This window comes from Biomphalaria glabrata, chromosome 2, assembly GCF_947242115.1.
Source record: "Biomphalaria glabrata chromosome 2, xgBioGlab47.1, whole genome shotgun sequence".
Lineage (NCBI taxonomy): Eukaryota > Metazoa > Mollusca > Gastropoda > Planorbidae > Biomphalaria > Biomphalaria glabrata.
In genome coordinates, this window is record NC_074712.1 from 25,453,477 (window position 1) to 25,478,279 (window position 24,803).

General features: G+C 39.1%; 1 protein-coding gene across 5 annotated transcripts in view; it reads right to left on the reverse strand.

The window, feature by feature from the left end:
- LOC106078121 (myosin heavy chain, striated muscle-like) overlaps positions 1-24,438 on the reverse strand; it is a 63,507-nt gene extending 39,069 nt beyond the window's left edge. For 4 of the 5 annotated variants that reach the window (XM_056022075.1, XM_056022070.1, XM_056022069.1 and 1 more), the window contains exons 1-2: positions 24,359-24,438; positions 1,898-2,044 (exon numbers count right to left, since the gene is read on the reverse strand). In XM_056022075.1, the coding sequence (XP_055878050.1) occupies positions 1,898-1,974 (77 nt within the window). In that variant the 5' untranslated portion in view covers positions 1,975-2,044; positions 24,359-24,438. The remainder of the gene's footprint in view (positions 1-1,897; positions 2,045-24,358) is intronic. The other variant, XM_056022071.1, reaches the window with a different exon arrangement.
- Between the last annotated feature and the right edge of the window lie 365 nt (positions 24,439-24,803).

Below are 24,803 nucleotides of genomic sequence, written 5' to 3' on the forward strand. Positions count from 1 at the left end.
TTGCTGTCTACTTCTACAAGGAGTTCCATTGTTTTGTGTAGCTTAGACACACTCTTGGGCTCTCCCACTACTGACTTGAGTCCCTTATAGATAATAAAAGGGCTTAACTTTGTAAGGCTTTTTCCCTCCTCTGTGCATCTTACCACCAGAAATGATGGCCAGGTAGCACAGCTTTTTGGGACCTCCTCTTTTTTATCGTCAATTCGTCGTTTCTTGCCCAGACATAGGTCTGGGGCAAGTAGTTTTGTGTGTGTTTTTTTGTCCATATATATTTTGGTTCATTCGGCACCTGTGCTCCCCACCCGCCATCGAGTCCAACAAGGGGACGGGCCATTCGGATGACCAGAATGAGCCCGCCAGGGCTACACAGGTGCTATACTCAGTCAGCTGCTACATCGGGCATGTGTCCGATACAGCAGCTCCCTGATTGACCCTCCAGCCACCGCCCTCCAGCATAGGTCGACGACCTATGCTGGTAGCTCGGCATGACCAGCCGGTTGACCCAGAGCGGGCCATCTGGGTCTCAGGTCTAGGGGAACTTGGAGCCAAAGTATTGTGTTGTTGTGGTTTATCCTCAGATAGCCACCACTCAAACACCAGGATCTCTTTATCCCCCCTTACCCGTCGCAGTCCACGGCAAACGGACTGGTCTAGGACGTAGTGAGAATTTAAAGTTAAGGAGACAGTGTGATGATCAATGAAGGCAGACTTAGGAAAAGAGGAGGCAGACACAATGATAGAAAAGAAGTAGGGCACTTTTGAGCTCCAAAAGTGCTAAGGAAAGAGGAGCGCAGTTTAACGTCATGTCTCGGGACGAGCAGACTTAGGATTGGCCACACCTACATCTCGCACTCTTTTGTGCTGAAGAAAGAGGAGCTCCCACTTTGTGAGTATTGTGACTCTCGCCTCGCCGTGGAACATATCCTCATTGACTGCCCCAGATACTAGGATCTCAGGGAGAAATATTTTAGAGCCACTAACTTAAAAACACTATTCGACAATGTCGACTCTGGGAAGGTACTGGGGTTTATCCGGGAAGTAGGGTTGTCTACGAAGATCTGATTTATGAATTAGTGAACATGTACTATTTACATTAGATTTTTACCAAATTATTAAATTTTTACTACCTTGACTATTTTAATTGTGAATAGACCTTGATTTGATTTTAATGATTTAACTGTATATAATTTAGCCCTTGTTATGTAAAGAGAGAGAGAGAGTAGTCCTTAAGGCATGACCAGCCGGTTGACCCAGAGCGGGCTATCTGGGCCTCAGGTCTAAGGGAACTTGGAGCCAAAGTATTGTGTTGTGGTGGTTTATCCTCAGATAGCTACCACTCAAACACCAGGATCTCTTTATCCCCCCTTACCCGTCGCAGTCCACGGCAAACGGACTGGTCTAGGACGTAGTGAGATTTTAAAGATAAGGAGACAGTGCGATGATCAATGAAGGCAGACTGAGGAAAAGAGGAGGCAGGCACAATGATAGAAAAGAAGTAGGGCACTTTTGAGCTCCAAAAGTGCTAAGGAAAGAGGAGCGCAGTTTAACGTCATGTCTCGGGACTCTTGGGGTCGTTGGTCAGTAATTAGTTTAGTCATGGACGTATTCATTGTGCTTAACATTGAGTATTTGTCGGTGAAGCTATTCTACCACTCAAATCATATCTACAATTGATTTATGTTTTACGTGAACTTTTGTTACTAGTTATTTTATTGAGTTCGACGCTATTAAATTCAGGGAAAACTGTCATCAACACTGTGTTTCCCAGTGTGCTACTAGGGAGGCACCTCCGAACCTGTAGATGTTAAGTAAGTTTGATAGCTGAAAACTGGATTGATAGAACAACACAACTCTCAAATAAATTTGTGACAATATATAACTATAACTAATGACTTACTTGGATGCGGTGTTGTTATCAATTTTACCTAACTCGTAATGTGTAGCAAATGGGTAATAGATATGACTCTTTCGCATCTCAAGTATGGTACTTTTACTTTTCACATAATCAGAAGGTGGATGACATTCCTTTTCTTATTCTAGGTCTCTAAATTAAATTGCATCATAAAAAGTTTGATTAATACAACTAAATGAAATGGATGTTCACTAGAAACATATGTACATATAGAAAAGACGTTCAATACAAACATTAATCACCAACATACATTTCTGTATACAATCATGTTAAAAACAATTTAATATTGTTATTACTCTGGTGGTGGTGCGGGTAGGGGTGTGTGTCGTGAGCCGACACGAATCGACCCAGGCCAGCGCTAGACGAGCGATCAACCGTGACGAGATGCGACGGTCAGCCGCGACGAATGTCAACACAACGGTTCGGGAAGAATCTGTGTTGTGAAAAGTACTCAGGCCAGTCACGTCAGCTACGGTCATGTGATCAACTAGAAAAAAAATAGTGACGTTACTGTGACAAGTCAAAAGCTTGCTGTCAGAGTCACTCAAATTTATCACAGCATTAATAATTATTTACTATTATTTAGTTATTTTATTTTAATTATTTCTCCGCCCTATCCCCACTTTCTTCACCCGCCCCACCTTTACCTCTTCGAGCTAGACTTGGTCCGCCACCTTGGCGTCCTTTCATTTATCTTCCCTTGACCGGGGTAAAGATAAACACAGTCTCTTTTATCTTACCCGCCGGATGTCTGACGGCCGCAGTTGACACCACCTTGGGTGGAATGCAAGTCAATCTTTCTTCCCCCCCCCTTCCCACATCTCTCTTTGATCAAAGAGATTACTCAAGTCAACACGCCTCTCGGCGCTCCAAGGTGCGACTCCCATCTCAAGTCTAATTCACCCACGTGTAAGATAATTCTTAGCCTAGGACATTTCCTGTTTCCACCCACATTTTCCAGGCCTATATATAGGATAGATTAAATCAAGCCAGACCCTCTCATTTTCTCATTCGAGCTGAGCTATCGAGTCTGGACTGCTTCATTTATTCTTTCTCTTAGAGGAATACCTGGTGGTAAGCCGAACTTAATCACAAGTTCAATCTTAAATTTACTTTTGTGTATATTTCTCACGGGATACTATTATGTGTATTTTATTATTTCATGTACATTTAATTAGTGCATTGTGTATTTCTCACTGTCGTAAGTAGAAAACATAAACATGGCATATGTATATATTTATGTATTGCATTAATCTATTTATGCTACGTTGCTCAATTGATCGTTGATGCAATGATGTATATATTTGTACATCTTATTTTATTTCCTTTATCTCGGCTGACCGCCTTGATAATCTTACTAGCGCACTAATACTGCGCTTAGAAAAGAGATATGAATCATCTCCCCATTGTGCTCTAAAGCAATTTTACCAATCTGACGAATGCACCTTAGTCGAGGGCATCGATAAGATGCATGAGAGACATGTCCTAACTTGTCTTTATTTATCCGCAGCCTCCCTCAGGTGTCTGCCTATGTGCTTAGTGCTATTCAGCACTGCACTTGCCTACTGAGATCTACCCAACTATTTGTTTGGATCACCTGCCTATTTACCCGCCTATTTATTTGGCGTTATCTGCCTAGTCAACTGCCTATTTGCTATTGAGTATCATCTACTGCCTACGTGGATCTACTCAACTCTACTACTTGGCGCTATCGGCTCTACTTGCCTGCCTATTCGACAGCCCACCTGTCAACTTATTAGGTACGACGTCCCTACAGACCCAGATCTGTGCGAGACGTCATAGCTCCGCCTGAACGTCGTAACTCACTGGACTAATGCTGTTAACTACGCTGCCCACGGTAGATCCGCTCTGCCCGCAGTACACTTGTGCCCACGGTAACCGGCCACCCGCCCTACTGTGCCCACTACAGATATCAGAACTTTGGATTGAGACTCCACAAGAACTGTATCACCGGCGTTCCTCTACCCGCTAGAGCGCCACCTCCAGCTGCAGAACCTCAAGCCAGGACACAGCCAGCTGCGACCCAAACAGGACAACCAGCTAAGTTCAGAAGACAAAGTGACATACTCTCTTATTAAGTGCAAGAGTGATGATTAGATATATTATTGATTAGAGATAGATGCAAACCCTCCCCTTTTTTATTCTTTTATGTAAATATTTATGTAAATAAATATTCTTCATATTTTTTACTTTGTATCTCTCTTTCATTGCTTGTCTCGTTGCGTGCCTGCTCCCAATTTATATGCTGACGGGTTGGTGTGTGATAGTTTTCAAAAATTATCATCCCCTAGACATTAAACGCGCCAAACAAACGTCACATTCCCCAACCTGTCACAGTTACATAGGATTCTTGAAGGCCTTTAGGGACCCTATATTAAGAGCGCGGGTGTCACAGTCAAGAAGATTCACTACAGACGACTTGGTTCAGCGGTGTTGCACTGTACGGCGCATTACGACGGTCGCGAGTACGAGACGATGTCTTGATCTTGATCTGCAATAAAGTCCGACACAACGAGCCCAGTGTGTGAAGTCAGCCCTGAACAGTTAAACCCAGTGCAAGTCCGGGACGAGGCGGAGAGACCAGTGCAAAATTTGATACGGCACTACGGTTATTAACAGAGAAATATTTGTACTGTCAGTGTTACATGTAGCCTATTGTACATTATTGGCTGTGATTTATTGGGCACTAAAGTGTTAGGTTATTTTGGAGCCTTGAGTTGTCAAATTCTTTGAGTTGGTAGTATCGTGTGGAGCAGTTTGCAGAGAGCCTTGACAGTGAGAATCGTTACAATATAATAAACATATCAAAATTATTTTTTTAAAAGATATGTGGAAAACCTATTATTCAAACAAGGTGACCGAGCCTGGCTCGGAGGAACAATTTATTAAGGAAAAATATTTACCCGAACTTATTGTTAGAAGCGTTTTTTTAATGACGAAAATGGGCGATAGGGTAAAGTGTTTCTTCTGTGTTGTTTTAGTTCTAAATGACATTGTACATGCCATACATGGATAGAAAGTTCCCAGCAGTCTAGAAAAACAAAGCTGACATTGAATCTTTTGCGTTAAACTATTGGCCTATTATTGGCTTGGTAGAAAGTCTTTGCAGTGTAACTTCTCAAATGGTTACGTTCAGACATTTAATATTGCAATTAGTATATTTATTATGCTTTTAGTACGAAATATCAAGTAAGACATACACTTTGTAACAAACTAAAATGGCGCATTTTTCCATAAGAGACTTAAAAGCATTGCGTTAGTATTGTAAAGAAGCGTTTCCCTTCGAGCACCTCTGTTATGCCGAACACCTTTAAGTTCACTAAAAAGCCTTTGGCAGATGTTAGAGCCCCATACATGATATGTGCCCTGCACAGCGTGACTGTCGGACTATAAAAAGTTCATGCCGGCGTTTGCTAGAACATCGCTGTTTGTAGTGCGGTCTTGACACCGTGTGTCCATGATGGTGTGCAAACATCTTTGGTGCTTTGTAGACACCGATTTTGTAGGCAGACGGAACGATTTATTTCTCCACCCTCTTGCTTGGAGGCGTTCAAAAGTACTATAGGCCCTGATCAGACGCTTATCAACCTCCCTTAAAAGCAATGAGTCAATTGATATTATGCTTTCCAGATTTGTTTAGTTGTTTACTAAGTGTGTCCATTTACGATGATCTTTGGGGCTGAGTTGATTTTTTTTTTTGGTGAATTCCGGAACATGACTTCCGTTTTTCCGAGGTTATGGTTAAACCAAAAGTGGCGGCAACGTACGCTTATTCGTTGACCGCGAGCTGGAGATCATGTCAGTGTGAGCAAGTAAGGCGTAGAGAGACTGTGTTATGACCATTTCCTTTGTTTTAGTACAGGACAGTAGACTTCGAAGATTGAACACATTCTAATAATTAACCAGCAAAAAAATATTAACCTGCATAGTAGGACTATGCTAATTATTCTAACAAATTCTAAGCTATCTAAACTGTCAATATTTAGCCATTTGCTTTGAAAAAAATATCTAACAATGACATCTTTTTTATTTACTAGGTAAATTGTTTACACTTTAATTGCGGAGAGCCTTGTAGGTGACTTTTACTTTGTTGACAAGGCTAATAGAACTTACAATAAGATGGTGCGCAAATGTTTAATTAGGTCTACTGATTCCTTAAAACTTGTTTATGTTTGCGGAGAACTGTTTTAGTGTACTGCAATAAGCCAGTGATGTAAGCATGTCAAGTTTTTTTTTCTTTGAAATTTTAAAGAAAATCGTTAAAGCCGTTTTCGAAATAAAATTGATATATATATGAATATCATGGGCGTAGCCAAGGGGGGGGGGGGTTGGGGATCGTATTTAGTGACTGATTATTTGCTTTGATTCTGTTTATTTTAGGTGAGATTTTAATACAAAACCATCACTTGCCCCAGCGCAGCCAAGGGGGTTTTGAGTTTAAAACCCAATACCAGGGGGGTTTTGCAGTCAAATCCCCCTTTTATATAAAACTACCCCCCCCCCCCAAAAAAAAAAAAAGAATGCAAACGACTATTCCCAAATTCCAAGAGCATAGCTAAGGAAGATTTTGATTTTAAACCCCCCCCCCTCCGAAATTTACGATAAACCCCCCTTTTCAATATAAGACTATCCATTATCAGTCACCAGATTCTATGAGCGTTGCCAAGAGGGGTTTTGTGTTTAAAAGCCTCCTCAAGCGGGGTTTAGAGCTAAAAACCACCTCTTCAATATAAAAAAGGAAATTACACACTCAAAAAACTATGAGCGTAGCCAAAGGGGTTTGAGTTTAAACCCCTCTTCAGCGGGATTTGAATCTAAAAAAAAATACCTCTTCAATATAAAAAAAAAGCAAATTACACACTCTAAATTCTATGAGCGTAGCCAGGCCAAGGGTTTTTTAAGGTTAAACCCTCCTGCTCCAGAAGGCTTTTTTAAAAAGTTTAAAACCCCTCAAAAAATGATTTTGACGATAAAACTTCCCTTTTCGATATAAAATCTAAAGTAAACTACAGTCACGTAATTCCAAGAGCGTAGCAAAGTGAGGTAACACATTTCTACAAGTCATTGGGCTACATTAATCAAATGCAGTGAATAGCATGGAAGTCACCTGCCGAAATTGAAAAAGACTAAATGTGGCTCAACAAAGACGGCTGAGACGGATTTTACGAGTCAGTAATAGAGACCGGGTCTCAATCAAGGAAATCCTATGCCGAACTGGGAGTCGACCCCTTAGAAAGGTTGTGACAGAGTGCCGCATGAGGTTTGAGGGACATGTTCTCCGACAAAATGAATTACGCATAATAAGAGTTGCGATGACATGGAGGCCATTACGAGGAAAGCGAAAACAGGGACATTCTAGTACAACTTGGTACCACATTTTCATGGAGGTCCTCAGAGAAGAAAGTTTTTTTAAATAAAACTTTTTAATAGCAGGATAATGCACTGTAGATACCTCAGAATATGCATATGCATTTCGTTGACTTTCAATACCGGAAATAGTGCTTGGCGGCGGGACTCCGCCCCGAGCTGGGAGAGCGCTGACCCTCTTGCTGGCAATGGCGGGAAGTCTACAATTTTTTCACTAACTCAAGGAAGAACCTATTCTTGGGTACAATAAACGTCTCCCAAAAGAATGAAGGGTCAGAATCCTATACTCTTAAGCGAGCAATTCTTGTATGTATTGTTATAACTCTGCCATGCGCACCACAATCCAGGCTAGTGCAGAAAGAAGGTTCGCACTATTAGTGACAAGACTAAGTCGGATGTTGACAGGAGAGAGAACGATTTCCGCCCAAGTGACAGCTGATGTAAAGATGCTGTGCTCAAGACATGTTGTTCTACATGTTTTTGTGATGCCATGTAAATAAACATATATGTGCCCCGTTGAGTTGCCTCACTTAAAATATTACAATGGTGTCAGAAGTGGGATTATAGGCAACTCAACGAGAGGAGGTAGGCTTTGATTACAGTGACATATTTGAAACTATTACATCAGCTCTCAATTAAAGAGCTAAGACAAGAGCTTCGGGACCAAGGTTTAAAATCCGTCGGTAGCAGGGAAACGCTGCGGCAAGCCCTGATCAATGAAGAAAAAGATTCGGATATCTATCTATCTGAAATTGAACCGGAGATTTATGAGCTTATTGGCAAGATACATGAAGGTATTGATGCAATTTGTGAACAAATTAACAGTATGGGGAACAAGGTAGATGAAATTATGTCTCAAGCGAAAGAAGGAGTAGACTCGTTGGTAAAGGAGCAGTAGCTTGTGGACTCGTTGGTAAAGAAGTTGAGTGGTCAAGACTGTGGCTGCACAAACAGTGGTGACGGAGACGTTGGGGATTAGAGCGCCGTCTGTGTCTGTGTTGTGGGCAAGTCTTGTGGTTGTAACTTTCAAGACGAGAAACGTGACAACGATTGCTGTGACGATCTCAACGGGATGTACCGAATCAAATGGAAAGAGACAAATGAAGAAACTGTCTGTTATGTGCCTGGAGCGTTTGTTCCTGTTGCACCTGATACCTGTATCTCAATGAGCTGGACAGATCAAGACAACGTTGCGTCTGCGTCTAAGCCTGTTGCTGTAGACCTTTAGGACCTCTGCCTATTTGCCGGTGCTCACGAGGTAAATTCGAAGCTCGAGAATTGCATCCAGAAGTTAAGCATGAACTGTACGTGCGGCGCATCACACAGAGAATTTAGATGCCAAGAAAACCACCAACAAAATATGTGTACTGCCATCATCATCGACATTGGCGTAGAAGAATGTCAATCAATCCATGTTAAATCTGAGCTGGCAAGAGGAAGACATCTTCAACCTGAACTTGAAGAGACCTATCTTCTGGACGTGAGACTGTTAGCTGCGGGTGAATTTCGTTTGCAACTTGGCTGCATGTGAACCTGAAACTTTCTTGAGAGGCGTATGTCGGGAGAGTCTGCTGAAACAGCGTGTCCGATCAGCGGCTGTGCTGAAGAAAACAGTGCTCGACACTATCTCGTTGTGTGTCAAACGGCCACGTCATCGTCTCAACAACAGCCTGGTCAACTGGCGGAAGAGAAAGCGACACCAGAGGAAAACAGTGCGGATTACTTCGTGGGGAAAACGCTCCTTGCCGCCTGTGCCTCCCACCGATCGATCTCCAGCTGAACTGTCTAACCTCCACTGCACTGTTTCTTTTCGGGACGAAAATCTCTAAGAAGGGGGCAATGTTATAACTCTGCCATGCGCATCACAATCCAGGCTAGTGCAGAAAGAAGGTTAGCACTATTAGTAACAAGACTAAGTCGGATGTTGACATGAGAGAGAGAACGATTTCCGCCCAAGTGAGAGCTGATGTAAAGATGTTGTGCTCAAGACATGTTGTTCTACATGTATTGTGATGTCCTGTAAATAAACATCGGTGTGCCTCGTTGAGTTGCCTCACTTCAGTTATTACAGTATGTATGTATGTATATATCTATACTATAAAGCAGAATGTTGGGCGTATGTATGTATGTATGTATGTCCCCGTATAGAAATAAAAACCGCTTGACCAATGTAGCGTATGTATTGTGGCCCTAAAACAAACTTAAAAACTTAACAAACATTTTAAGACCCTCAAAAAAAAAAAAGACCAACTCTATAACAGCTATAGTATTTTATGGATCTAGGCTACATGAGAAAAGATCGAAAGGATTTAGATCTAGATCTAATATTAAAGAAATACACTTTGCGCAGATAGTTTTTTACTTTGACACATGAAAATACAAAAGAAGGTCCATTGATTTCATTATATAATAAAATTAACCTTCAAATTTGTGTTTCAAAACCATTTTTACATACGTTAGTTCCTTTTATCTGTGAATACAGATTTCCTGACGAACATTCTTTCATTAGACATTACCAAATGGTTACACATTAACACATCTCTCTACTGAGTCTATTCCTAGGCCTAGGTCTAAAACTCTTATTGAACTCTAAGATGATAAAACTTCTTTTCGCAAAGATAGTTTTATGCTTTAACACATGAACATAGGCCTACTAATTATATAGTCCATTCATTTCATATTTTAATCAAATTAACATTCAAATTTGTTTTTCTAAAGCATTTTTAATACATTCGTTCGCTGTTCGCTAAAGCTGCTTAGCCGTGTTGAGATAGGCCATATATTCATTCATGAAAAAAAAAGGTAACGCACGCGTAGAGCAAAGCCTTCACGCAGCACAGAATGAACTCTATAAAAGCCAAATTTTAACTCTAGATTAGTCTAGACCTAGATCTATGTCTACCTCAAGATCTACTTTATACTTTAACACATGAACATACAAAATTAAGTCTATTCATTTCAAATTTTAATCAAATATATGTAGGCCTACAAGCAAATGGAATTAAGTAGATTAGCTATTTTGATTTGATAGCTTCATTCATACTATTTTTACATTTACACATTCGCTTTATTTATTACATTTATATTTCCTTTAAATGTTTTAAAAACACTCTCAGTGACTATATCGACAGTAATACGCAAATAGAGACCCGCGAGTCACGGGTAAAATATGTCTAGTATATATATATTTAAATTTTATTTCAAAAACGGCTCTAACGATTTTCTTTAAAATTTCAATGTATGTGCATATTAATGAAAAAAAAATTCTCAACTCATTGGCCACATCGGGAAAAATCGAGGTCGACCGTTATATCGGTTTGAAAATGTCTCATAATCGAAAAATTAATTTTGGCTAGAATGTTTTATGAAAGAAAATTTTCCATGACGTAAATGGGAAAAACGCTGCCTACGTCACTAGGCTTACCGCAGTACACTAAAATATTTCTTTGCAAACAAGAACGAGTTTTAAAGAATCAATAGACCTAATTAAACATTTGCGCACCATCTTACTGTAGATTAATTTATTATAGAACAATGAAAAAAAAGTAATGATATTAAATGTGCCGATGTATGATTAGTTAATTGTGTTTTAAGTGCGTAATAAATTGTTTACACTTTAATTGTGTAGAGCGGTGTAGATACCTTTTGCTTTGTTGTTTATTTTGCTGGTGACCTCCAGCTATCTCGTTCTGAGGCCGCATGCAACCTTGTGCTATCTTCTATGTCAGCCAAGGCAAGTTGGCGCCTAAGCTGGTCTTTTAAGCGTTTCGGTGTTACGTCGACCACTTTTTAGCTCACCAAAAAAGACTGCCTTTGGCATGCGTTCGTTTGAGATTCGTCTCCCATACAGGATACTGCTCTGTCCAGCGTAACTGTCGGACTTAAAGAATTCCCTCTATACAAAGGCCGCGGATACATATTTGAGACCAAAAGAAAATCTGCTGCCGAGGACAGACGCAGACGCTAAAAGAAAATCTTAATCGAGCACCGCGGACAATGGTTATGCTTGCCCTGAAGTGGCAAAATATTTAGATCACAGCTGGGGCTTCGTAGCCACGGGAAATACTGCAAGCCTTATTATTATTATTATTTTGCTGGTGAATTATTACCATGTGTTCATGCTTCGGTGTCTACTGTCCTGTACCAAAACAAAGGAAATGGTCAAAACACTGCTTCTCTACGCCTTACTTGCTCACACTAAACATGATATCTAGCGGTCAACGAGTTTGTGTATGCTGAAGCCTCTTTTGATTTAACTATAAACCTCGGTAAAAAGCTTGGAGTTAGGGCCTTGAAGACGGTAGGCCCAGGAGAGATCTGAATGGAGGAATCTGTAAAAGTAGGTCATATCCATCCACGGGCTGTAGCACCACTGGGATGGATGGATGGCAAAAGCCGGTATGAACTTCTTATAGTCCGACAGTCAGGCTGGGCAGGACACGTATCCCGTATGGGGGACGAACATATTGCTCGACGTAACAGAGGTGCCCCACGGAAACGTTTCTTTAGAAAACTTAACAAAAAATGCGCCAGTTTACTTTGTCACAAAGTGCCTGTTTTACCCTATAACGTAGAGATTTGCGTCACTTGATGTTTCGTACTAAAGCCATAATGAATATACTAATTCCATAATTAAAGGTCTGAACGTAACCATCTAAGAAGTTACACTGCAAAGGCTTTCTTCCAAGCCAATAATAGTAGGCCTACAATAGTTTTAGACAAAAAAATGGAATTGCAAAACTATAAGACGGACGTGAGCTGTGGTTTGTCTAGACTGTAGGAGGACTTAAGAGACTTTATATTTAATCGCCATGTACAATTACATTTAGAACTAAGATTAAATATAAAGTCTCTTAAGTCCTCCTACAGTCTAGACAAACCACAGCTGTGATTTCTACAAATATATTGGACCGCCCCCCCCCCTCGAATAGGTTGAAATATAAAATATACTAACATTCGTCCGAGTGGGGGGGGGGAGCGATCGACCCTACCGCCCCCCCCCCTGGATCCGCCAGATATATATATATATATATATATATATATATATATATATATATATATATATATATATATATATATATATATATAAAGAGAGAGAGACAGACAGACAGAGAGAGAGAAACAGATGATCTTAGCATCATCTGCCCCATAGATCGTAAGGTCTGAAAGGGAAACTTTACTTACTCACAGCTTGCTAACAGAAACAATTAAAACCAATTAAATATCTATATGATTAAAACTTGTTATTGATATTTTAACCGATCTTTATATTAAGTCGTTCCCCTGTTGGCTGATGGGTGTGTGTGTGTGTGGGGAGGGGAAACCTTTACAGCCCTTCTCACATAAACCCTTTGAGTGTTGGGGGGGGGCGGTCCTACTTTTATGGAGAAATCATAGTTTGTGACAAAATTAGTTGAATTAATATATACATTTTATCTTATGTCGCTGCCCTTCTGGTATATTGGCCGATTTGGTGGGGTAAAGGGAGGACGATTGCATGTACTGCCCTCCCCACTCTAGCCCTCTGAGTTGGGAGGGGGGCGGCGGTCCTATTTTATGAAGAAATCATTGTTTGTGAATAAAATTAGTTGAATATCTATATAATATAAACTACGTATTGATATGTGAACCCATTTGTATATTATGTCACACCACACTCTAATCTCAAATTTTATGATTAGTAAATATAAAAAAAAGGGTTGTACCAGGTGGGAGGGGCGATACATGCAATCGCCTTCCCCCCATGGACAACCCAATACTTTTTCTATTGTATTATAGTTAAGAAATTACAAAAAAATAAAATAAATCTGTCACTAATATAATTTATCTATGCTATACATTAAACTCTTTTATCGAATCGCCCCACCTTAATTCTTGAATGCCAAATGCAATCACTAGCAGAAATTATAAAAAGGAGCGAGAATTAATCATTTTCATTCTACCGCCCCTCCCCTTTCCAGACAAAGTTTATGTGATTTCACATGAATTTATCATAATTATTTTAAGAAAGACGTTGCTTTGGAAAAGTTAGAATTCAAACGAAATTTTTTCAGTATAAGAGTCACGATTGAGATGCGTTCTAAACCCAGATAATAATTTCCTTGTCGCCTTTTTCCAACCTTTACTCAATCTGATATTTTTCTAGTTAAAAAATTTGGGACTATAACTTACATATTATGGTTGAATTTTATTATTTATTGAATTTCTTTTTTGCGGTGGCGATCCTCAAAGCCTTAATCTGAATATGTGGGGTATCTTATCTTTTCAAGGAACAAATCGTTTTATTTGCAATGTATTAAGGGCCTTTAAATTCATATTAGAATATTTTTCAACATTATTCAAAAGGTCTTTTTTTTTAATAGGATGAATAATGAGCTTTAGGTCAGGAGAATGCATTTCTTCTGTGAAGTATTCAGGAAAACGCTTTTGGCGTCGGGGCTTCGCCCCGAACCCCACTGATGAATAATAATGAGCTGTAGATGTCATGAGAATGCGTTTCCCCACTAGTAAAGCTTAAGGCGCTCCCCCAGAACCCCAAGCTTGCAAGAGGAAGGCCTCAACATGACTGTTTTTTTTTCTCGCCGAAGGTTGAGAAACACTGCTTTTTATTCTCATATATAGGCCTATATATATATATATATATTCCAGTCCGAAGATGAGGAATAAAAGTATTTCCCGTGGGTGTGCAGCCCCAGCTGTGACCTGCATATTTTGCCACATCCAGGTCAAGCATAACCATTGTCCGCAGGTGGTCAATTAAGATTTTCTTTTCGTCGTCTGCGTTTGTCCTCGACAGCAGATTTTCTTTTGGTCTCAAATGTGTATCCCGCGGCCTTCGTGAGTGACCTCCAGCTGTCTTGTTCCGACGCCGCATGCAGCCAGGTGCTCTCTTCTATGTCAGCCAAGGAAAGTTGACGCCTAAGCTGGTCTTTGAAGCGTTTCTGAGGGGCGCCTCTGTTACGTCGACCACCTTTTAGCTCACCAAAAAGACTGCCTTTGGCATACGTTCGTCTCGCATATGGGATACGTGCCCTACCCAGCGTAGCTATCGGACCATAAGAAGTCCCTCTATACTGTCCATACCAGCGTTCGCAAGGACATCGCTGTTTGTAGTGCGGTCCTGCCACCGTATGTCCATGATGAAGCGCAAGCATCTTTGGTGAAAGCGCTCAAGAGGTCAGTTGTTTTTTATATAGTGTCCATGTCACAGAGCCATATAGAAGGGTTGAGAGAGCCACCGCTTGGTAGACATTGATTTTTGTAGGCAGGCGGAGCGATTTGTTCTTCCAGACTCTCGCCTGAAGGCGTCCAAAAGCGCTACTAGCCCTGGCCAGACGGTTATCAACTTCCTTTGAAAGTGAGGCGTCATTTGACACTATACTACCTAGATATGTGAGGTGGTCTACCACGTTAAGGGGCTGTCCGTTTACTGTGATCCTTGGGGCTGAGTATGTTTTATTGGGTGACTTCTGTTTTTCCGAGGTTTATAGATAGACCGAAAGAGGCGGCAGCGTACGTTAATTCGTTTACCGCGTTCTGGAGGTCATGTTCATTGTGAGCTAGCAGGGCGCAAATCATCGGCATAGAGAAGCTCCGTTATGACCATCTCATTTGTTCTTGTATGGGATAGTAGACGCCGGAGATTGAACACATTGCCGTCAGAACGAAACCGGATGTAGATGCCTTCATGCAATCGCTGCCTCATTTGACCTAGCATTACGCTAAAGAAGATAGCGAATAGAGTAGGGGCAAGTACACAGCCTACAGGTTTAGGTTCTGCTCTTTGCATTTTTCTTGTAGTTGTCGCAGAACAAATATCATGTCAGATGTACCTCTACTGGCTCTGAAACCACATTGGCTTTCAGATAAGACCTCGTCCACTAAAGACTGGTTTAGTCGGTCGTGCAACACTCGAGCAAAGATCTTTCCTGTTACTGACAGAAGCGTAATGCCGCGATAGTTGGATTTCAGCGCGAAGTCCATCAGAGCCAGGTGCCTTGTGTTTTTTTTTAGTTTAGATACATCTAGCCGAGCCAGCTCTAATGACGCCAGTGCAGACTTCCGTTGAGGTTATTCATTTTTGTTGCTGTCTTGCAGTGTGCGGACAATCCAGCAGGCGACTTTGAGAGGTATCCTTTTATCGACTCGTTTGGGACAAGTCATTTGTGGGCTAATTACTGCATTGCCTCCAGCCTGCGCAGAGTTTTTTATAGTGATAATTGGCTCGCGCAGACCAATGCCACTCTTTAAGCTAAATGCAGTTCACAGTAGCACAGAAGTCTGAGACGGCTGTGAACAACAGATAGCCGTAGGTGTTATTTCGGAGTGTCCGTCTCCTAGACTGGCTGCCGACCAAAGCTATAGAGCCCAGTCTGCCCAATGGCCGAATAGCCGACTTGTTTCTACATCACATATACTATATAGATCTAACTATATATATATATATATATATATATATATATATATATATATATATATATATATATATATATATATATATATATATATATATATATATATATATATATATATATATGTGTGTGTGTGTGGGAAGCGTGGTCGAGAGGCTAAGTGCGCTTGAATTTGGCTTGTCTTGGCTACCTAGAACCTAGAAGGGGGCTCGAGGTCCGACACCCGACTGTTTACTGAGCGCCTAAAGGCAGCACGGAAAACCAACTCCTAGATACCCCCTCCCCCCCTCCCCCCAATGGTCCACAAATGAGATTGGACCAAAGCGCTCTGAGCATGCTATAAGCATGAAAGTAGCGCTATATAAAAGCTATAATAATAATATATCTATATATCTATCTTAGTAAGTAGTATCTACTCCCCTTATTTCGAAATCAAACAAAATAATTAATCACCAACAATGAAATAATTGATTGATTCATGGCTTATATGGTTCAATGAATAATTGTGCAAAGCTTTAGCTTGATTCGAGAATGGGAGAAAAAACATGTTCAAACTTTTTACCATATACACAGACAGACCAAGTGAGTTGATATAAGATTTGTAAAAAAAACAACTTGAAATTGACAAATAAAAAGGCCCATTTAAATCAACTGAATTATGCGATTCTATTTTATCTTGATCTTATCTTATAATTTGCAGACGTTCGTTAAAAAAACAAAGATTATACGTCCAAGAAATATCCATGTGATTATCTTTGTGCTTCGGTAATTTCAGATTTGAATAACTGAAACGAGCTAAAACGACACTACAGCACGTGACAAAGTTATTGCAGTAAAACCAATAGAGACTGGTTTCATAAATGAGAACAATGCGGACAAGCGAGAGCTTTTAAATCAAAAATGTTACTGCTGTTGCTCTGTTCTTGCAAACCCTAATAACACTGCAGCTTTATCCCTCGTGTCACATTCTGCACACAAAGGTCCGTGAATAAAAAAAAAGGTGGCTATCCATAAACATGCAAGGATACGTGACAATGGAGACTGGATTTCCTAAATCGCTGGACAGCCTGTTATTTAGTAACAAAAGGTGTGTAACTGAGGAATCCATGGCAAATATTCCTCAGAAAAGTATAAAAACGGAATTAGATGATTCGTCGAAATATAAAGACGCTGAAATGTATACATTAATATACTCAAACTACAATAAAGCACCTGGCTCTGAAGGCCTTCCTGCAGAAGTCTTTAAAATTGGAGGTACCTCCTTTGCAGAAAGGCTAGAAGACCTGGCCTTCGAGATTACTTTATTAAATCCCTATATAAAAAGGTAACAATTCAACTACTCAAATTAACTAAGCATTACTTTGGCGCAATGCTGGCTGAAATGGGGCAGCGACTGTATCTATTCCGAGATGAGATGGTCGTCACAGAGTTTGTCTATGTCGATAATTGCACCCTACTTGCCTTGCTGAAACTGAGCTCCAACACACCGTTGACGAATTTGCGTACGCTGTCGTCAGCCACTAGCATCTCTTCTGCCCTAAGATCACAGTGACTGGAGTCAACGTGGCAGACCGCTTTACATATCTGGGAAGCAATGACATGTTACTTTCAAGAGAAGTTGATAACCATCTTGCTAAGGAATGTATCCGAGACATGGATACTATACAGAAAGCTACTAGATTTCTGGAATGCTTTTACAATAGATGCCTGTGCTCCATTATGGGCATAAAATGGCAAGACCACATTTCAAATAACGATTCTTTCGCCAATGCCAGTATGTACAGTGTAGAGGGACTGACCACAACTCCACAAGTTCCTTCCGTCAGCCTGTTTGAACAAATGTTCTGTCTGGGAGACATCCAAGCAGATGAAAATAAATCACATCTCTCATGTCCAGTGGCTCAAATCTCAAGGCTCTCTGGACTGAAGGAGAGGCTGAAGGCTGAGCACACCACGGAAACTCCTCCATATTCATTAATGTAGAAAAGCTGCAGTGCGAGTGTCCAGCATAGGACTGTTAATAACAAAAACAATAACAAAAAGTTATTAGGCCTCCTAACGGGAATCTTGTTTTGCTATCCTATTGGCCTAGTCATCCACCCCCACCGATTGTTTCCACACATAAACCTCTCAGGGTTAACAATGCAACATCAATTACACATATAATTAACACATGTGTTTTTTCTTGCCCTGTTCTCAGAGAGCTCAGGCGTAAATTATTATTTTAGAGAAATAAAAAATTAGAAAAATACTAAAAGGATATTTTAAAATATTAAATGTAAAAAAACAACAACAAAAAAAATGATAATCCTTTTTTAGGGAAAAGAAGGAAAATGACATCGTTTTTGTAGCTGGAGACAACATTGAAATAGTGCAAACTTTTCATACCTTGGTACTGCGTTAGACAATAAATTAAATTTCACTGCAAATAATGATTATATTAGCGAAAAAAAAAGCAACTAAGATTATGATTACTAAGAAAAATGACCTCCTTTAATGTTAGCAAAATGGCCTTTATAATGTTTTACCATGCTCACATTTGCAGTATTTTAAGTTTAAATATCTAGTGTAGGCTGGGTGTTTTCTCAGTCTTTTTTTTTTATATGTATACATATAGTGACTCTGACTCTGTTGAGGAAGTTTCATTAGAAATGTAGGATGTTTGCTAATGTTTGGTATTTTTTCCATTGACCACAGATTTTGATATTATCCTTGGTTTTTATGGATGTTTTTTTTTTTAATTCTCGGTAAAGAATCTTAAACCAAAATATAAATCTTGATTGCCACAATGCAAGAAGTTTGAAATTACTTTTGCATTGGTTTCATATATAATTGATGTAAAGGTAATACTTGTCTGTATGTAGTATGCAGTTGTATGAGATCTGGGAAGCGTGGTCGAGAGGCCAAGTGCGCTTGAACTTGGCTTGGCTTGGCTACCTAGAATGGGGCTCGAGGTTCGACAACCGACTCGGGCAGAGTTGTGTTTACTGAGCGCCTAAAGGTAGCACGGAAAGCCAACTCCTAGATACCCCCTCCCCCCACTGGTCCACAAATGAGATTGGACCAAAAGCGCTCTGAGCATGCTATAAGCATGAAAGTAGCGCTATATAAAAGGCACTATATAATAGGGCATGAGATTCGCCAATGGGAAGAAAAAACACTCCACGGAAAATTTCCGGCTTCATTACATGGGGACAACATCGACAAGGCTGCTTCCTTAACAAGGCTCAAAGCAGGTCATCTTTACCCTGAAACAGAAGGCTTTGTTACAGCAATACAGGACAGAGTAATCAGGACAAAAAATTACGAGAAGCATATCCTGAAACTCAATGTTGTCGACAAATGCCGAAAATGTGGAAATGTGGGCGAGTCGATTGAACACATTATGGCAGGATGCCCAGCCCTATCAGAATCAGCCTACCTAGGTCGCCATAACTAAGTTGCAAAGTTAATACACCAACACCTGGCTTTGACGTACAAATTGATCGGTAAGGACACTCCCCCTTATTATAAATACTCTCCGCAAGAGGTTCTCGAGTCTACTGAACATCTGCTGTACTGGGATAGGCCTATTCTGACCGACAAAACGGTAGATTTCAATCGCCCGGATCTGCTGTTCATCGATAAAAAAGAAAAAAACAATACTATTATCGATATCGCCGTACCACTGTCTCATAATTTAAGAAAAACTGAGATAGAAAAACAAAGAAAATATGGGAACCTAGGCTTGGAGATTAAGCGTCTATGGAAATTGTCCAAAATAACAATATACCCCATTGTAATATCAACCGAGGGGATAATAACAACTGACCTCACACACACCTTCAAGGCCCTTAACATTCCTAGGAACATCTTCGTTGCCTGTCAGAGGGCGGTACTGCTGCAGACCTGCCACATCACCAGAAAATTCCTCAGTGGAAACTGTTAAAGGGACTACGATGAATTTTGTTTCTCTTTAGCGAAACTCGACCCTGGCAGCGCCAGAGAATGACTACTCGTTCATTTCTAACATAATAATAATAATAATAATAGTAATAATAATAACATGGGGACAACATCGACAAGGCTGCTTCCTTAACATGGCTCAAAGCAGGTCATCTCTACCCTGAAACAGAAGGCTTTGTTACAGCAATACAGGACAGAGTAATCAGGACAAAAAATTACGAGAAGCATATCCTGAAACTCAATGTTGTCGACAAATGCCGAAAATGTGGAAATGTGGGCGAGTCGATTGAACACATTATGGCAGGATGTCCAGCCCTATCAGAATCAGCCTACCTAGGTCGCCATAACCAAGTTGCAAAGTTAATACACCAACACCTGGCTTTGACGTACAAATTGATCGGTAAGGACACTCCCCCTTATTATAAATACTCTCCGCAAGAGGTTCTCGAGTCTACTGAACATCTGCTGTACTGGGATAGGCCTATTCTGACCGACAAAACGGTAGATTTCAATCGCCCGGATCTGCTGTTTATCGATAAAAAAGAAAAAAACGGTACCATTATCGATATCGCCGTACCACTGTCTCATAATTTAAGAAAAACTGAGATAGAAAAACAAAGAAAATATGGGAACCTAGGCTTGGAGATTAAGCGTCTATGGAAATTGTCCAAAATAACAATATACCCCATTGTTATATCAACCGAGGGGATAATAACAACTGACCTCACAGACACCTTCAAGGCCCTTAACATTCCTAGGAACATCTTCGTTGCCTGTCAGAGGGCGGTACTGCTGCAGACCTGCCACATCACCAGAAAATTCCTCAGTGGAAACTGTTAAAGGGACTACGATGAATTTTGTTTCTCTTTAGCGAAACTCGACCCTGGCAGCGCCAGAGAATGACTATTCGTTCATTTCTAACATAATAATAATAATAATATATAATATTATCCCCGCATTTTAAGGAATTTTTTGGTCTTGGCAACTTGCTCCAATACTGAATTAAAAGAGCATCTGGGTCTGAAACTGTAACTGGAATATCCATGGGACAAGGTGGGGTTGGCCAATGGTCCATTCTCCGCCATCCACAGAGCTCTCCAAATGTAACTATTTAGCAGTAGGCCTAGTAATCTTTAGCCACAGCAACAAAATAGCAAAAAGAAACTACATCCTAAAAATAGACTCACAGCCAATAAATAAAGAAGAAAATGCAACATATCTTGGTGTAAAATTAGACCAAAGATTATCTCGAAAACACTTTATGGCAGATTTAAATGAGAAGGCATCACAAAGATTAAACATAATAAAACACCTAGCAGGAACATCCTGGGGAGCTGAAAAGAAAACCTTATGACAGTTATACGTCAGATCTGTCATGGATAACTGTCTCTCCATACAAGTAGCCGCCAACAAAACCTATCAATCATCTTTAGACACAATCCAAAACCAAGCCTTGCGTCTAATCAGTGGAGGTATGAGAACTACTGCCACAGCAGCCTGTGAAATAGACTCCAATATTGAGCCTCTTAAGTTAAGGCGCATTAGAAGCTATTGAGAGATACAAAAGGTTAGAGGACGACCATCCAAATAAACTACTAACACAGAGAAATAAGAAAAACAAGCAAAAAAAGCAAAGAACTCCGATACAACTGTCACCACCTCAAAGTTGGTGCCATAGTGTAGAAACCATATTTCAATATTGTGAATGTTATTTCTATATTGTGAATGTTGCCCTAAGGTGAACACTTTTGACCTTAAGTGAACCAGGGTTAAGAGCAATCAGTCAATATAGGGAGTTGGTAGCAAGCACTTGATAGAGTCACTTGATATAGTCAGTTGAGTTAGTTGTTAATAGAAGTTGGTTATAGATTAGTTACTAAGTTGTCATTATATTCGCCATATTTCTATAGAGGATTAATGCTGACCATTCCTGAATTGAATTGTGTACATATTCAATATGTGGTGTTATTACTTAAATTAAACTTATTTGTGTCTGCTACATCAAGTGTCACTTCCTTATTCTGTGCATTATAATATAAACCCAATGTCACCACCACGCCTACATAAATAAACCGACAATAATATCACTGCATCAAAACATAACCACAATGACATTTATGATACAGTGGTGACAACAACTTACTGACGAACTAGCCCTAAAACATCATCTACCCAATAACACACAAAATTACCAGATTCTAAAACAACTCCTGGACTTAACTACAAACAACCAACCATTAAAACACATTTAATAAACAACACTCTAACAAAATAATCAAATCCACTGGAGCTCAAAGTAGGCACGCTTGAAACTATTGAAAACTATCCAAAAAACAGCCATCCATATATACACAGATGGATCAGCCTTCAAAGCCACCATCAATGCTGGTCTTGGTGCCTTCCTGGTCTTCCCCAAAAATAAACACTTTGAAATAAGTGTACCTTGTGGCGACTACTGCTCAAACTTCCAAGCCGTAATTGAGGCAATTACCATAGCTTTGCAGACAGTCAAAAACAAATTATATGAAGGGATATAATCACCACCAGGTATTGTTGTCTTTACAGACTCCCAATCCACTCTTCAAGTAGGCTACTTAAAAGCAGCACCTCAAAAAGCCCAAGAAAGTTGACAACACTAATAGTGATAATACACCAGATGATGACAAAATTAAACATCAATATCACATTACAGTGGATCCCTGGACACATTGGCATCATGGGAAATGAAAGGGCAGATAAGCTTTCAAAGCCAGGATTATCTATGGAACAACCAGATAGTCCTGTTAATTACCTCACCCCAAGGTCAATGTTAATCAACAACCAATGGGCCACAGGAAACACAGGCAGAGCTATGTACAAAGAAATGAACATGCCAACAAACTGGAAAGTATTAACTTCCTCCCCCACAAAGAGCAATCTACAATCTTCAAACTAATGACAGGACACACACCTCTGTTAAATTACCATCTCAATAAAATAAATCCCACACAACTCCCCCTTTGTAGACACTGCACCCACCCTTATGAAATCGTAAACCATATCCTTTTTGAATGCCCCTTCCTAATCTACCTTAGGCAGACCCTACTACCACTCTAGTCCAACATAACCAACACCCTATATGGCAGTGCTGAACAACTGAAGAAAACAACACACTGTTTTTCCTTGGCACAGTCTGCAAAAGAGCTGATAGCTCAGCAGCAAAAAACTGGCTAGAAGAAGAAGAAAAGAAGAAGTTTCAATATCACTACTGGTTCATCAATATGAACATTAAAAATAAACAAAACTTCATAAAATCCTAAATGCTGCTAGTAAGGTCATTGGTAACAAACAAACCCCACTTCGACAACTGTTCGAGAGAAACATTTGAAAGCTAAAAAGATTTTTAAAATAAAAAACAACTTCTGTGTCAGGATTTTGAGATTTTATCATCACAATGATGATAGAAGACAACAATTACAAAAATAAAAAGACATAAAAACTCCTTTGTTTCCCTGACAATAAAATCATTCAATACAATTCAAATATCTGCTATAAACATTACACATGTAATATTTGTGAAACAGATGTGAATTTATTATTTCTTTTCTATAGTTATAATGTTTTGTTTGTTGTAATGCACAAATTGTAAGACAAATTTCCAAATGGATAATATAGATTATTACTATAAATCATATTACGACACGTGATAAGGCAGAATGGTGAATAAAACCAAGAGCTTTAATTTTTTACCAATTAAAATGTCTTTAATTTATTGAATTGTTTGTTACTTATTCTGATTAAATTAATGGATTTATAAATTAAAGAAGTGATATATGTAAAATATTAGTATTAATTCACATTTGCACACTAGCATGACAGTGCAACACTGCTGGAGTTATTTAATAAATCCAAATTTGTACTATTTTACACAAATATAATAAATAAATAGGCTACTTTGTATTAGCATTTTAAGCTCCAGGAAACAATTTTCATATTGCACTTTATGATTTATTTGATCACTGTAAATTGCATTTATCTTTTTTACACTGTTTGTTAATCAGCAAAAATACACAGAATTAAAAAAAAAAAAAAAAAAAATTGGTCATTTCACTGTTACTTATGTGTCTGCAATGCCTCAGAACAAGACACATGGAGGTCAATCACGAAGGCCGCGGGATACACATTTGAGACCAAAAGAAAATCTGTCAATTATAGCTTAGGCTAGGATATCACTTGATTATATTGTTTATTACTAGATCTAGTATTATTATAGCAATGAACTAGTAATAATTTTACATGATTAAATCCAACCAATTGCACAGGCCAACACATTCACATAGAGTTTAGAGCTCTTACAGCACATGCAGAAAAATGACTGAAATGGCAATTGATTCACTGAATCATCAGTGAATGATTATGATGATAATTTTGTTATATGATTATAATTATTTTTATATGTAGGCCTAGTAAATAGATCTATGTCAAGTCTATGTTACCCTATGTATTTTTAATTTTAGTAATTTATTTAGTATATCAGTACAATGAGTATTGAGTATATCATTTAGAATAGGATGAACACGAGACACAACGCAGTGTTAAACATAAAAAAAATAGTTAGAGTTTGCAAAGGAAAATATCACAACATCAAACGTTGCTATCTCGGTATTCTGTAATTTAAAACCATATTTTTAAAAAGATTTAGAATTTAGATCTATGTATTTACCTTTGAAGTTTCATAGTTTCCATCGCCATGTTGTTTACAGGTAACGACGGAAAATGCTAAATTTTGATTGGCTGAAAAGTCCAGGGTATATTGAAACCACTACGTGCTTTTTTATTTATTCTAAATAGATATATTCTAGATGTAGGTAACTAAAAAAAAAAATGTTAACCTTTATTTTGAGCAATCTTTGTTAACTTATAAATTTAGGTGTTTGGATTATAAATAAAATTAAAAAGAAAAGATCATACATAGATCTAGATCTATTTGCTAAATATAAAACAAACTTTTAAAAAATATTTAAAAAGCACCATAAGAATAGCAAAATTTAAAAAAATGTCAAACTAGAAGATCTAGATAATTGCAGTCTTCAAGATATAATATAATATAATATAATATATATATATATATATATATATATATATATATATATATATATGTATATATA